This window comes from Heterodontus francisci, chromosome 27, assembly GCF_036365525.1.
Source record: "Heterodontus francisci isolate sHetFra1 chromosome 27, sHetFra1.hap1, whole genome shotgun sequence".
Lineage (NCBI taxonomy): Eukaryota > Metazoa > Chordata > Chondrichthyes > Heterodontiformes > Heterodontidae > Heterodontus > Heterodontus francisci.
In genome coordinates, this window is record NC_090397.1 from 69,070,013 (window position 1) to 69,084,910 (window position 14,898).

At 40.7% G+C, this 14,898-nt stretch overlaps 1 protein-coding gene across 1 annotated transcript; it reads right to left on the reverse strand.

The window, feature by feature from the left end:
• Positions 1 to 1,094: 1,094 nt before the first annotated feature.
• ucmaa (upper zone of growth plate and cartilage matrix associated a) lies at positions 1,095 to 14,632 on the reverse strand. Its single transcript, XM_068059795.1, has 5 exons — positions 14,473 to 14,632; positions 13,366 to 13,431; positions 13,191 to 13,286; positions 7,953 to 8,051; positions 1,095 to 1,924 (listed from the first exon to the last, which is right to left on the reverse strand). The coding sequence occupies exons 1-5, from the start codon at positions 14,528 to 14,530 to the stop codon at positions 1,827 to 1,829; spliced, it is 417 nt and encodes a 138-aa protein (XP_067915896.1). The 5' UTR covers positions 14,531 to 14,632; the 3' UTR covers positions 1,095 to 1,826.
• Between the last annotated feature and the right edge of the window lie 266 nt (positions 14,633 to 14,898).

The following is a 14,898-nucleotide window of genomic DNA, read 5'->3' on the forward strand; positions in this document are numbered from 1 at the left end:
GGCCTCAGTTCAACATCGCATCCAAAAGAAAGCACTTTAGGAATGTAGTATTCCTTTGCTATTACACTGAAGCATCTGCCTGGTTTGGATATCCAAGTCTTCAAATGGGCTGAGTGATACTGCCAGCTAAATAATTACTGAATATGTAGTATATAAACATGAGACTTGGTAACATTAGAATTTATTGGGGTTCTGGATGTGTAAAGAACAAAAGAATTAGGAGCAGGAATATTCCATTTGTCCCCTCAAGCCTGCTCACGGCTGATCTGATTGTGGCCTTAACTCCACTTTCTTGCCTGCCCACCGCCCCCCAATAACCCTCAACTCCCTTAAGATCAAAATCTGTCAAGCTCAACCTTGAAAATATTCAATGACCCAGCCTGCACTTCTTTCCGGGGTGCAGAATCACAAAGATTACTGATCCTCGTGAGAAGAAATTCCTTATCTCCATCTTAAATGGGAGACCCCTTATTTTGAAACTGCCTCCTAGTTCTAGGTTTCCCCCATGAGGGGAAACATCCTCTCAGCATCTACCCCATCAAGCCTTCTCAGAATCTTATATATTTCAATAAGATCACCTCTCATTCTTCGAAACTCCAGTGAGTATCGACCCAACTTACCTCATGAGACAACCCCTTTAACCCAGGAATCAATTTAGTGAACCTTCTCTGAACTGCCTCCAATGCAAGTATATCCCTCCTTAAATAAGGTGGCCAAAACTGTACACTGTACTCTAGGTGTAGTCTCACCAATGCCCTGTATAGTTGTAGCAAGACTTCAGTGCTTCATACTCCATCTCCCTTGCAATAAATGCCACTTGACTACTATATTTAAGTTTCTTAGATTAACGAGACAGACTGGCCAACTTTATTGTTTTAATTATCATTACAGTTTGCTTTAAGAAAACCAGCACATTAGCACTCATTAGTATTAACTTCCATCACTAACTATGGAGCTTGACACCAATGGGTTAATAATTCACTATTAAACTTTTGACAAACTCAATACCAACAAAACCATTGGGATTAAAAATATTTATTCTATTGAGTTTTTATATTCTACATGCAGTTGTAGTAGAGCTTAAGTACACAATTAACAATTATATAGTAAAAAGGAAACCCTACAGCACATATATTTGAAGAGTAAGTGGCCCTTCCTTCAGTTACCTAGGCCCTAAACTCTGGAATTCCCTCCCGAAACCTCTCTGCTTGTCTACCTCTCTTTTTTCCTTTAAGACGCTTCTTATCTCTTTGACCAAGTTTTTGGCCATCTGCCCTAATATGTGGCTCAGTGTCTAATTTTGCTTTATAATGCTCCCATGAAGCACCTTGGGACGTTGTATTACGTTAAAGGCGGTATATAAATATAAGTTGTTGTTGAGAAAATAGTCTTTCAATACAGGGATTCTTAGCTTGAATCTACCCTACCCTAAGGGAAAATATTTTAATAGCCCAAAGCTTTGGCTGTTTCTTATTCTGTGCATAGCTATTATTTATGGAAGACTGCCACATGCAACTTTATTACTCCTCTTCCCACAAAATGTTAAAGCTTTTGTTAGTGAAACAGCACTTCAAACTTCTGAGCGTTTAAAAAATAGAAAGATAGCTACACTGTATTTATCAAAGCTATGCCTTATAAAAGCTGTATGAAATAAATCAAAAGCATAGTTTGATTTTTCATGCTTATATTGCCACTTTGAAGAAAACTTTAATGGTATTGTAAAACACCAAATCTGTTGGATGTAACCAATCTGTTCACGATGTTGCTTTATATCTTAATATGCAGCTTCAGCTCTGACCAAACAAAGTGTAGCTCACTGTTTTCTTTTAATAAATGTGGCGGTTGTACTGGTATGGAGGGTAGAGACCATCATAGTGCCATTGACGCCATGACTCAACCTTTTCACGAGTCCTTTCATATTGTTCTATAAAATAATTAGAAGAAAAGAATTAGAGTGAAATTGTTAATTAAAGAGAAGGATTGTTTTGATTACTATCACAAAGCTGCTGTAACCCAGATTTTCTCTTGCATAGACTGTATTCTTACTTGGGTTTTTTTATTCATTCATGGGATGTGGGCATCACTGGCAAGGCCAGCATTTGTTGCCCATCCCTAATTGCCCTTGACAACTGAGCGGTTTGCTCGGCCATTTCAGAGCGCAGTTAAGAGTCAACCACATTGCTGTGGTTCTGGAGTCACATGTAGGCCAGACCAGATAAGAATGGCAGATTTCCTTCCGTAAATAACATTAGTGAACCAGATGGGTTTTTACAACAATCGATGATAGTTTCATGGCACCATTACTGAGGCTAGCTTTCAATTCCAGATTTCTATGAATTAAATTTAAATTCCACCAGCTGCTGGTGGGATTTGAACTCATGTCCCCAGGACATTAGCCTGGGCCTCTGGAATAGTAGTTCAGTGACATTACCACTATCTTCCCATAAAGGTAGTCAAACAGTACTCATTTTAATTGGCAAGTTAAAGGTATCAGCAGCACAGTTGTTTATAGAGAGATAAAGCACTGAAACAGGCCCTTCGAGTCTGTGCCAACCATCAACCAACCATTTATACTAATCCTACATTAATCCCATATTCCCTACCACATCCCCCCTCAATTCTCCTAGCACCTACCTATACTAGGGGCAATTTACCTAACAACCTGCAAGTCTTTGGCTGTGGGAGGAAACCCATGCGGTCACAGGGAGAACTTGCAAACTCCGCACAGGCAATACCCAGAACTGAACCTGGGTCGCTGGAGCTGTGAGGCTACAGTACTAACTACTGAGCCACTGTGCCACCCATCTGGTACAGTCATTGTCTGAAACAGCGTATATTCAACTTTTGCATCATTACCGAAAGTGAAATAGTATAAATTCTTCCAGGAAATGTATACACATTCCCATTGTCTCCTCAGGTTTTAATGGTGGTATAATGTTGCACATTGTGAACGAGTGGATAAAACATCACAGCATTGCATTCTAATAGATTGTACCAGAGTTTGAAATGAAGACACAGGTCATAATAAATTGGGTTTTTTTGATAATGGACAACTGCAGTTTTAATTAATGTGCCTGCTGCTTCCAATAACACTTTGAAGCAGTGTGTTGTTTAGTGTTTCCAACTCCCAGACATGCAACTGCAGAGCAAGATAGGTTATAAATATAACAAAGTAACAGTTGTGAGTATGTTTGAAGGCTAAGACATTACTTCATGGTCCTAATGACTATGTAAACTTCCCTCTCACAGTGGGAACCCCTTCACTATTAAAGCCACAAATTTACCATAAACTCTTAATACTGTTACATGTTTTATGTCCCTAAACCTGCTGTGTTATTCAGAACACTTAATGCTTTAAAATAAATTGCATATTTAGATTTCAGTAAAGAGTTCTGTGGTCGAGAGTAAGTTGCTCTGTACTCTTGATAAACTGGTTATATTTACTAAAATATCACTTGTCAGCATTGGTAGCTGCAGATTTTATCAGCCCTGCAAATCTTATTTCACAATAATACAACTGGTAACCTATTTGACCCTGAGCTGAGCTTCCAACCTGGGATCCTCCAGCACCAAGACCATCATCAAGACCTCCGTAACATTGTCTGCCTCTGCCTAACCTAATTTGCTGCTGAAACCCTCAACTGTGCCTTTGTTACCTCCAGACTAAACTATTCCAATTCTCTCCTGGCTGGCCTCCCCTGTAAACTCGGCTGCCTGTTTCCTGATTCACAGCAAGTCCCGTTCACACATCATACCTATGCTCACTGACCTAGATTGGCTCCTGGTCCAGCAATACCTCAATTTTGAAATTCTCATCATTGTTTTACAAGAACATTGCCAGGGCTTGAAAATTTCAACTATGAGGAAAGATTGGATAGGCTAGTGTTGTTTTCCTCGGAACAGAAGAGGCTGAGGGGTGACTTAATTGAGGTGTACAAAATTATGAGGGGCCTAGATTGAGTGTAGAGGAAGGACCTGTTTCACCTAGTGGAGAGGTCAATTATCAGGGGGCACAGATTTAAGGTGATTGGTAGAAGGATTAGAGGGGACATGAGGAAAACCTTTTTCACCCAGAGGGTGGTGGGTGTCTGGAATTCACTGCCTAGATCAGTGGTGGAGGCAAAAACCCTCAACTCATTTACAAAGATACCTGGACCTGCACCTGAAGTGCTGTAATCTTCAAGGCTACGGACCAGGTGCTGAAAGGTGGGATTAGATTGGGCGGCTAGTTTTCTCAGCCGGCGCAGACACGATGAGCTGAACGGCCTCTTCTGTGCCATAGTTTTCTATGGTTCTAAAATCTCTCCATGGCCTCACCCCTCCCTCTCGCTTTACTCTCTTCCAGCCGCATAACCTTCCTGGATCTAAAGTAGAACTTCTAAATTGGAAGGGGACAAACTTCAATGAGATGAGAGAGAATCTAGCCAGAATAAAATGAAACCAAAGATTGACAGGAAAACTGCAACAGGACAATGGGTGATCTTTCAGGAGGAGCTGTTTCAGGTACAGGCTTGGTACATTCCCCAAGGGTGAAAGGTGAGGGAAACAAAGCCAGGGCTCCTTGGATGACAATGGAAATAGAGAATATTGTGAAACAAGAAAAAAAGAGGGTTTAAGATGCATGTCAGGTGAATTCTTCAAGCAAGAACCAGGCCAAATACAATAAGTTGAGAGGGAAATTGAAGAGGAAAATAAAGACTAGAAAAGAGAGAATATGAGAATAGAATGGCAGTTAATATAAAAGGGAATCCAAAATCTTCTACCGGCGGGTAAATAGTAAGCAGGTAGTAAGAGGCGGTGTTGGCCTATTAGCAACAACAACTTATATTCGTACGGTGCCTTTAACGTAATAAAACACTCCCAGGTGCTTCACAGGAACGTTATAAAACAAAACATGACACTAAGGCATAAAAGGAGATATTAGGTCAGATGACCAAAAGCTTGGTCAAAGAGGTAGGTTTTAAGGAGTGTCTTAAAGGAGGAAAGTGAGACAGGGAGGTGCAGAGAGGGTATTCCAAGGCTCAGAGCCTGAGCAACTGAAGGCATGGCCACCAATGGTGAAGTGATAAAAGTCAGGGATGTACAAACGGCCAGAATTGGAGGAGCGCAGATATCTCAAAGGGTTGTGGGGCTGGGAGATTACAGAGATAGGGAGGGATGAGGCCATGGAGGGATTTGAAAACAAGGATGAGAATTTTAAAATCAAGATGTTGCTGACCAGGAGTCAACACAGGTCAGCAAGCTCAGGGGTGATAGCAGAACAGTACTTGGTGTGAGTTAAGACACGGGCAGCAGAGTTTTGGATGACCTTAAGTTTACGGGGATAAGAGCAGGGGAATGGGACTGAATGGATTGCTCTACAGAGAGCCAGCATGGACTCAATGGCTAATGGCCTCCTTCTGTGCCATAATGACTCTATCTCTGGACTCCTCTAATTCTCATCTCTTACACATCCCTGGTTTTAATTCCTCCACCATTGGTGGCTGTGCCTTCAGCTGCCTAGGCCCTAAGCTCTGAAATTCTCTCCCTAAACCTCTCTGCACCTCCACCTCTCGCTCCTTCAAGATGCTCTTTAAAACCTCCCTCTTTGATCAAGCTTTTGGTCACCTGTCCTAATATCTCCTTTTGCAGCGTCAAATTTTGTTTCACCTTGGGATGTTTTACTATGTTGCTATATAAATGCAAGTTCCACACAACTTCAGATGTGAAACTTATTTGAAACTGTTGTCATCTGATATTTGTCTTGCAGGCCCCCAACTGCTGAGAATGACCCACATTAATTTCACCACATGGACATTAAATTTCAAATTGTTGCTGGAAAGAAAAGAAGGCCTGTTACAAGGAATTGCCAGGCCCCCAGCCAGAAACACATTTTTGCATGTTAGCAGACAGTGTTGGAACAAAGCAGCTATCCCCTGCTCCCATACAATACACAGAACAGACCTGGTCAAACCAGTTGGTCACGTGACCACCCTGCTGGCCAACTTGGGGAGTTTTAAGTTATAGAGACCTCGTTTGAACTGCAGAAGGCAGTTTTTGCTTCTGGACTGAAAACATCTCTCTCCTGTCTGCTCCCATCTCTTTCTCATCGAACTCCAAAAAATGACTGAAGACACATGAACCCCAAGAGAAAAAAGTCTCTACAGTGAACAAGGTTTAAGAAGAATACTGGGCCCCAATGAAAAGCAAGATCTACCTACAATCAAGGACTCTACAGTGAGCTCAAAGACCTTTAACAAAAACTCATCAGATATTGCCTCAAACTTTTCCACTTTATTCCTTCTGCTCTTTTCTGTCTCTATTTGCATGTGAGTATCACTAGCGTGGGGCGCGACATGTATCTATAGGTGTCAACCGAATTAGAGGTTAAGTTTACGTTTTAATAAAATTTCACCTTTCTTTAAACCTAAGAAAGCCTGTTTGTGCTTGTTTCCGTACCTTATAATTGGAAAGCGGTGAGCAAGGATTCACCAAGGGGGGAGCTAAAAACACGGTGTGTTTAAAAAAATAAACCCTGTTACAGTAAGACCAGGTGAAGGCTGAAAGGGAACCCAAGACCTCTTTCTCAACTGGTCGTAACATATTCTACTTTGTTTGTTCTCCATATACTTATAAAGCCTGAGGATGCAAAGCATGCAGCATCTGCAGGTTGCTGGGCTGATATAAATCAGGCCCAAGGCCCAGTATCAGGTGGGTCTCAGACCTACCTGTTGCAGGACAGAGCTCAATTCCCTGCACCCAGTTCACACCAGCAGCCCAACGCAAACCAATTTCTACACCCAATATATTTAAGAAGAAAGAAAGATGTTACCTACTGAAAAATCATTTTTTTCTGTGACTGGTGATCATCAGGTTGAAGGATGTTGTGTTAGGAGTGGAATACTTTCCACTTCAGCCATTCAGTCACAATTTTAAGGAGCCCAAGTCTGGTTAGATGTGGAATAAAACCCCTGCTGCTCTCCCTCAGTCTTAAACTCAGAACAGCATTCCATACTGCAACCGTGTGACATTTTCCCATTTCTCACATCAGCCATCTCCTAATGCTAGTCCCAATTTAGATGTTGTTTTATGCTGTAAGACTAGGCACTAGCCTACAACTGCTCAAACACATTTCATGTAGGACCTTCACATCTAGCAGACAGACAAGACTTTCAACCCTTCAGTCTGAAGCACACAATACTAACTGAACATTCCCAGTTTTTAAATACAAATCTTCAGTATTGCTCCATTAGTGGGATGTGATTATTAATATTGATCAACTCTTCTTTATCCTTTTACCCAGATTTTTAATTTTCCACCATCCCAGGCTCCGACCCCACCATGATCCGAAAGGATAACTTATTTCTGCCATTGTCTCCACCTGTTTTTAAAGAATGCATCATAACAGCATGGGTTAATGCTACTGTTGGCTATTATTCTCTTTCAGAAAAGCATTTTTGTTCATCCCCAGATTAAAACACAAATTCATTCTGTGAAAAATCACACAAATAGAACCAATTTAGTGTGCTCTATTTTTCCACAAATATCTCTGTAAATTTGACTACTGTATGTTCAAAGACCATGCTAATTCAGCAGAATTTGTTTTCAGCAGAGCAACAGTTCGCCAATAGACTGTGGAGCGGTAAAACATAATTTCACGGTGAGTTGCCAGTGATCAGAAAGTGAGGTTCTTCCATGGAGGTAACAAAGGAAAATCAAACAGAAATTCAATGCAGACCAATCTCTCATACTTTATGGCAGCTAGTTACACCGTGGGAGCAGTCTGACTGTCGAAAATCTGAGCTGGAGAACATTGCAACACAAAAAAAAGGTTTTAAAAAAAAACTAGCAATGGTACATTTAAGAATTTTGTGTTTTCTTTTTAAATTAAAAACATAAACAGGCCTCTTACATCACCTTGAATGCTCTCCAATTTTATTCATCACCTAGATGCATTTTCTCAGATGCCTTACCATCTTGCTCCTCTTCTACGTAATTCTCCCACTCATTCAACTGCTCCTCGTGATATTCCTTCCTTCGTTCATCAGCTGCAAGCCTTTGTCTGTTTTCAGCTGCAGGACAGATGGTTTTTAAACAAGTTTTGAATTCCCATGTCTTTGCCAATGCACACATTTCAAATGTAAATTGTCAATGATTATGTAACTTTTTTTTATTTAAAATAAGGTATGAAATTCTTTTACTGCAGTGAATTAAAAGAGAGACATTTTGTCAAAGCTTTTTGTCTTGCACTCATCAGGACAATTCGCAAGAATACCAATGTAAGGGAAGAAGCAAATTTAATAAATTTAATCTTCATTTTATAATGAGACTTCCATATACAAAAATTTGTTGCAATAAAGTGCAGAAATTTATCAAAAAGTACATAAGGCACAGCAAATTCAACATAATTGTATTTTTTTTTACCCATTTACCCTATTATTTTATGCATAAATTCTCCATGATAGTTAACATCTAATTCAAATATGGATGCCAAAGAAATGTGTAAATTTATTCCTAATATTGTTAATTCCTGTATTTGGTCAGTTAGAATGTTAAGACTTTTCTTGTAATTTACCTTCTCCCAATTCTGACCTATATTCACCTCCCACTGATTATCAGTTGCAACTCCCTTCCTAATAGCACTGTGGGTGTACCTACCCCAAATAGACTGCAGCGGTTCAAGAAGGCAGCTCACCACCACCTTCCCAAGGGCAATTAGGGATGGGCAATAAATGCTGGCCTGGCCAGCGTCGCCCACATCCCATGAATGAATAAAAAAAAGACAACACCCAGTGCTCTACAATGCTCGTCCCAAGAATCACATTCATATATTTTAGTTCAGCGACATTGAGAATTTATTCCTAGTATTTTAATTCCTGTCTTTGACCAATTAAAATGTTTTTAAAACTTTTCCCCCAGATCACATTCACTACTCCTCTGGTCCCATCCTTTCATCTTCCCCTCCCACTTTTACTAATTAATTTGTCTCCCTGTTGTATCATCAAATTCTAATCTCTAAATAATGGTGTAGAAGTTTAGATTTTTTTCTTGGTGATCTTTAGACAGACTTCTGACATACTCAGGAACCCAGTCAGGTGACTAAAAATGATCGGTTGCACCCTCATGCACTGTAGGCCTCACAGTTTTACCAACTTCATGTAGGAATTCATAGCGGCTGATTAGGGGTGGGTTCAGAGTCGTAGAAGTGGCTTTGTGGATTCTGCAGCACTGTCGGGGATGTTGCTGGTGGTATGTTAATCGGTTTGCTTGTGGAATTTGGCAGGGTATAAACATTTGCTGTTTATTTTCATTTTATTAACTTAACTAAGAGCACACTTAAAAAGCTTGTAAAAAATCCTACTCTGAAACCACAATCAAACTGTTTATTTGAATTATTGATGCAGATATTTTGATTTAAGATAAAATGACCAATTAAGTGGCCCAAATAATATAAATAACTTTAAAAATATTTATAAATCTTGCATCTGCATCATGTGGTACTGTTGCTTGAAAACATGTTTCCCGTTTGCACTTCCCAAACAAGTGGAGCATGGAATAAAAATAAGCATGGCCACCACTGCAGCATAATGTCAAAGGTTTTCAATAACATTCGTTTAAAGCAACACAATAGTTTGCAGACCCCAATTTAAAAGTAAAAGCTGGGGGCATCCTCATTGAGAGAGTCTGGATCCACCAAATGCTGTACTATAGACTGGTAACATGTGCAGTCATGGTCGACTATTAAAGGGCAAGAAACTTTTCCGACAAGAAGGAATGAGTTCCCCCATCCCACTATTGCCAGCCTTCATTTAACGCAGCCACAGAATGGCACTGGTAGAACCTGGAAGCAGATTGCCTGAACCAGTCTTTCGGTCAAGGACAAATCAGTTGTCAAAACATGATCCCATTCAACCTAAAGAATACAATAAAATTGAAGGGAAAATGTATTTCAAAAACAAAATGCCCAGTGGAGATGGTATTATTAAAATGGCTAAAGACAGCAGCACCATCCATGGATATACTACTAGCATCTTTCTAGATGCCTACGGCACATTTCAAATAGCCGGTTCGATGGATTGCAATGGAATATTTGATGTGGTCAGTAGTATCTTGACTGACTGATGGGTGACCAGTGGACATTTTCCATAACAACCATAAAATGATTCATAGAGCTGACTCTAACAGTGCATTAGAACCCCCTGTGCTCAGTATAGGATGAGCAGAAGGGGTTCTAGTTGATTATGACAACCTCAACGTTTTGGTAGAATCCTTGGATAGTTAAAATAATTGGCAGAGTTCTTATGGATGGTGGTAAGTTCCTCAAAGAAAGTCCCAGCCTGCTCTGAAATGCTGGCAGTGTGCTAAACATGATTGCCAGAACCCTTATGTATGTTGTCAGAATTCCTGACACAGTTAGGGGCATCCTTCTATGTACTGGTAACAGAATTGATGGTCATGGCAGCCTTTCTGGTATCGAAGGTGGCCTTGGGAGCTAATGATGGCCTTACAGATGGTGGCGAGAATGTCTAGTGACTAACAGCAGCAGTGTAATTGAAATGACTATGAACATCCTTGCATGGAATGGAGATGGATGCAGAATCACCCAGGCTGGCAGGAGCTTGATGGAAGCTCCCAGTGGTCTCAGAGATCGGCCTTAGCCTGGTGGAATCTGTTGACATGCTTGCAGAATTTGACAGTTTCAAAACATCTATTACTTTTTTTCTCATTAATTTGCTGTAAAAGACATAAAAAGTCTCTCATAAAATAATATTTTATTATAAAGAATCAAAATGCTCTTTTGTCCAAATCATTTCAAATTAGTAAAGTGGAAGATAACTTTTTTAAATTAAGAAAACATAAATCAATTAACAGTTTAACAACACTTAAAAATCCTAAATGTATCCAATGTGTCAAAAGACACTTTCAGACTGCATCAACTGAGAGAGTGACTTTCATAAGGAAGTTAAACCAATATTACTGATCAGATGCAAAAAGTTAAATGTTAAGAATTAGATTAATTCAAAGGCCAAACTAGTCAAGATCCCTAATTCTAAACTAGTCAGGATCCTAATCAATTTCAATTTCTCGGGGTGTAATAATCTCCTGTAAATGAAATGTCATTATTTTGGTAACATATGGGTTTTGTACTAAAACATGGGACACAGAGCAGACCAGCTGTATCCACTGTGGGTTACAGCCACTGATGTTACTAAAACACATGGGGAGGGGGAGTGAAATTGGTCTTTACCAGTAGCACAAAATGAGCAGTATCACATTTTTATACAGCCTGCCTGATATTCAGTTCCACAGACTTCACAGGAGGTGAATATCTGACAGGTTCTAAACAGACAGCCAGTGTGATACCATTTGTTTTGTGTTAACAACCAAGAGGAATTTCTACCCTATGGTTCCTAAAGACTTTGCTCTGAGATTTAAATTAGATTCTAAGAATGCGACTCTACCAAAATAGGTGTTTCCTGCCCAATCACTTTGGTTAATTTGCTATCTAACACCATTACAACAAGATGCATCATTAAATATTTGGTCAATCAAGCTCCGTCTCACAGATACCCAACATCTCTAGTTTCTCAAAATTCAGACCTCTTTACTTCCCTTACTCTTTCATTCTTCCCATTGTGTGTTTGCTCCAGTTGGTACTGGCCTCACCTCTGAGTCAGGAGATTATAGATTCAAATTCTACTCTGGAGTTAAGCAAATAGTCCAGGCTGGCATGGCGCATGGTCTGGCTGGAAGTGTCTTCATTTGGATGAGATGTTAAATTATGGCTCGGTCTGCTCTAGTGAATGTAAAATAATCCCAGCACACTACTGAAGAGTAGGGAATTCTGGCAGTGTTCCAGCCAGCATTCCTGCCTCAATCAAAGCCACCCAATGGAATTGATCTGCTCATTCCTTCACTTCCTGTTGTGGGACCTTGTGTGCAGAACAGCTGTTGCATTTTTCCTACATAAAAGTAATCTTTTGCTAGTAAAATGCTTTGGAACATCCTGAAGGTGGACAAAAAGCTATTTTTGATAGGCTTTGAAACCTCACATTCAATACCATCTGATCATCACCTTCTTGGGAATTATGAAGATGTCACAGTGGGAAAGTTCACAGGTTTTGCTACTGGCACGAGCCAGTGACTACATTACTGGACTGTATTTCACATCCTACTCCAAACCAATTTAATATGCAGAGTTTGAGAGCTTTTGGCTTTATTTCAAAATATTTTGACATTTTATGTATAATTATTATTGCTGAACTTTCTAACAGCAGTGCAAACTGCATTCATTTAGTCAGATGAAATGCACACTTCCCCTGTGATTCTGATTCCACTTGCCCAGCTCAAACTCTCCCGGAGCTGCATTTTCACAGCCGATTCTCCTGACTTACAGTACAGGCGATCAATGGTTTATGATCAATGCTTCGTTTAGAGCCAGAACACGGTTTATAGAACCTGCTCTAATAACAGAGCCCGGGAGTTGAGCAGAGAGGGTTAAAGCTTCACTTACTGCTGAGCCCCAAATGGTGTTGGTTTCTGATTTCGGGGCGGGGTAAATGGGGTCACTATTTGGAGAGATTGGAAATTGCAGACTCGCTCTGGCCACCTCACCAGCCTACCCTGTACCTCCCACTACAGCCCAATGAAACCACCGCTTCCACAAGTGTCTCGAAAAGGAGCAGTATCTGATAATAGCGTCTATAAATATAAACACATTCACCACACTTTAGTTTTCCTATTTGCGTTTGAAAATATAACCAAATGTCAGTAGGGTGTCCGGCCACAAAGGTTAATCATTAAAACACAGAACACCTCAGTTTTTTTTAGAATTTACACCTTCTTCAAGTGCCCGGCGCCAAGAGAAACATTAAACTCCCACTATCCTAAACTAATTAGAAAGTAGAATATTGGAGGAGTTTTTTTTGGGGGGGGGAGGGGGTTAATCATCAATTTTCCAGGTTTCCAAAACCCTTTTAGTTCAAAGAAAGCAACAAATAGAGAGAGCGAGGTTTTAATGCAGCTTTCAGGTAACCAGTAACAGGTTAAATCATTAGTTTTTGAGTCCCCTGTCAATGTTTCCAATTGATGGTTAATCAGTTTAATTGGGATGAGGTTGTTTAATGCCCCTGCAGATTGACAGCTCTCCCTCTCTCTGGGCAATTCTCTCTAAATAAGTTACAAAGGAGTCACTGACATTTCAGACTCACCCATTACTTCAGCCCTGGATTTAGGGGAACGCCTGGTTCGTCGTTTAAAGAAATTGGAAGCTTCCGATTCAGATACGAAAACCTGCCTCTTCATACCTGCGGATTTAATAAAGACACTTTTCATTGCAAATAGAAGCAGTCTTGCATTTTAATTTAGCAATGCAATGCTCCTTACCTTCCTTGTCTTCTGCTTTGATACCTTTGTCCACAGGAATGGTAGCACTCTCAGCTTCCTTCATAACTACATCAAAAAGACAGATTAGGAATGAGAAATATACAAAACTGCCTGATTTCTGACCATGACACACATTCCAGCAGAGAACACTAGTCCTGTTACGCAGGGAGGATTGGAAGGAGCTACGGTATCTGAGAATGGAAACCTCTAGATTTTCGTCGTTTCTCGCATAATGACAGCTGATTAAAGCCGAGGAAAGTGTAAATGGAACTGATTTCCCAGGATGAAGTTACTGTCCACCACTCCCTCAACCGTCACATTTCAAGGCTGTCAATTCATGGAAAGAGCATATTGTGCCTTAAGAAACACTAAACAGGGAAAAACTGAACAATCCCCATTAACATTAATCTTCAGTGTCAGTTCCTGTATTTTAGTGAAATGCATTTTAAAAAACGATTCGTTTTCGGAATGTGTTGATGTAAAATCCCATAAATAAGGGGTTAAATGTCCATAGACCCGCTCTGTCTAAAGTCTGAACAAGAGTGGATTTTGGGATCACTCAACACACCCCAAGACAGCCCCCAGACATTATAGAGAGGAAAACATTGTCTTTTTCACATTGTCCCTTTCACACTCCCCCCTCCTTTCGCACTCACACCCCTTTCGCACTGCCCTCTTTTCACACTGCCCCCCTTTCACACTCCCCTCCTTTCACACTCCCCTCCTTTCACACTCCCCTCCTTTCACACTCCCTCCTTTCACACTCCCCCCCCTTTCGCACTCCCCCCCCTTTCGCACTCCCCTCCTTTCGCACTCCCCTCCTTTCACACTCCCCCCTTTCGCACTCCCCTCCTTTCACACTGCCCTCTTTTCACACTCCCCCCCCCCCCCTTTCACACATCCCTCCTTTCACACTGCCCCTCTTTTCACACTGCCCCTCTTTTCACACTACCCCATTTTAGGGGCATTTACTGTCCAACGGCCCACAATTTCTCTCATCCGCTCATCTGAGCCAACTCAAAATCACTGTTTAAAAATCTCATTGCAAAAAGTCTAATTATTTCATACACGTTAAAAGACAGAAAGTGATTTAATGACATTACTCACCTGTCAGAATAAAAACGGCCCCGAGACACGAAAGGAAAACGATTTGTTTCCATTTCATTTTTGCAGAGTTCCCGGTGCTCGGAACAATAGTGAATTGGGGAAGTCTCTGAGTCCAGCTTTGGAATCCCACATGTGTTGGAGAGAGGGGCAGACTGCTGGCATTTCAATGGAACGGGGCGGATACCTGGCTTTTCCTCATCTTCATCTGCACAGCCAGCAACTTGCCTCCTCTCGTGTGGGACACCTCTGAATCAGGAAACACACTGACGCCCCTTTCTCATTACTGGTTTTCAGAGTATATTCAGTATAAATGACTGGTGTTAGATATATTTTAGGTATATTACAAAAACACAGCAAGCTGGAATGGTGCCTTTCCTTTGCGATTCCAACAGAGTGCACAGTACATAATGTGCTGGGATTTTGTTC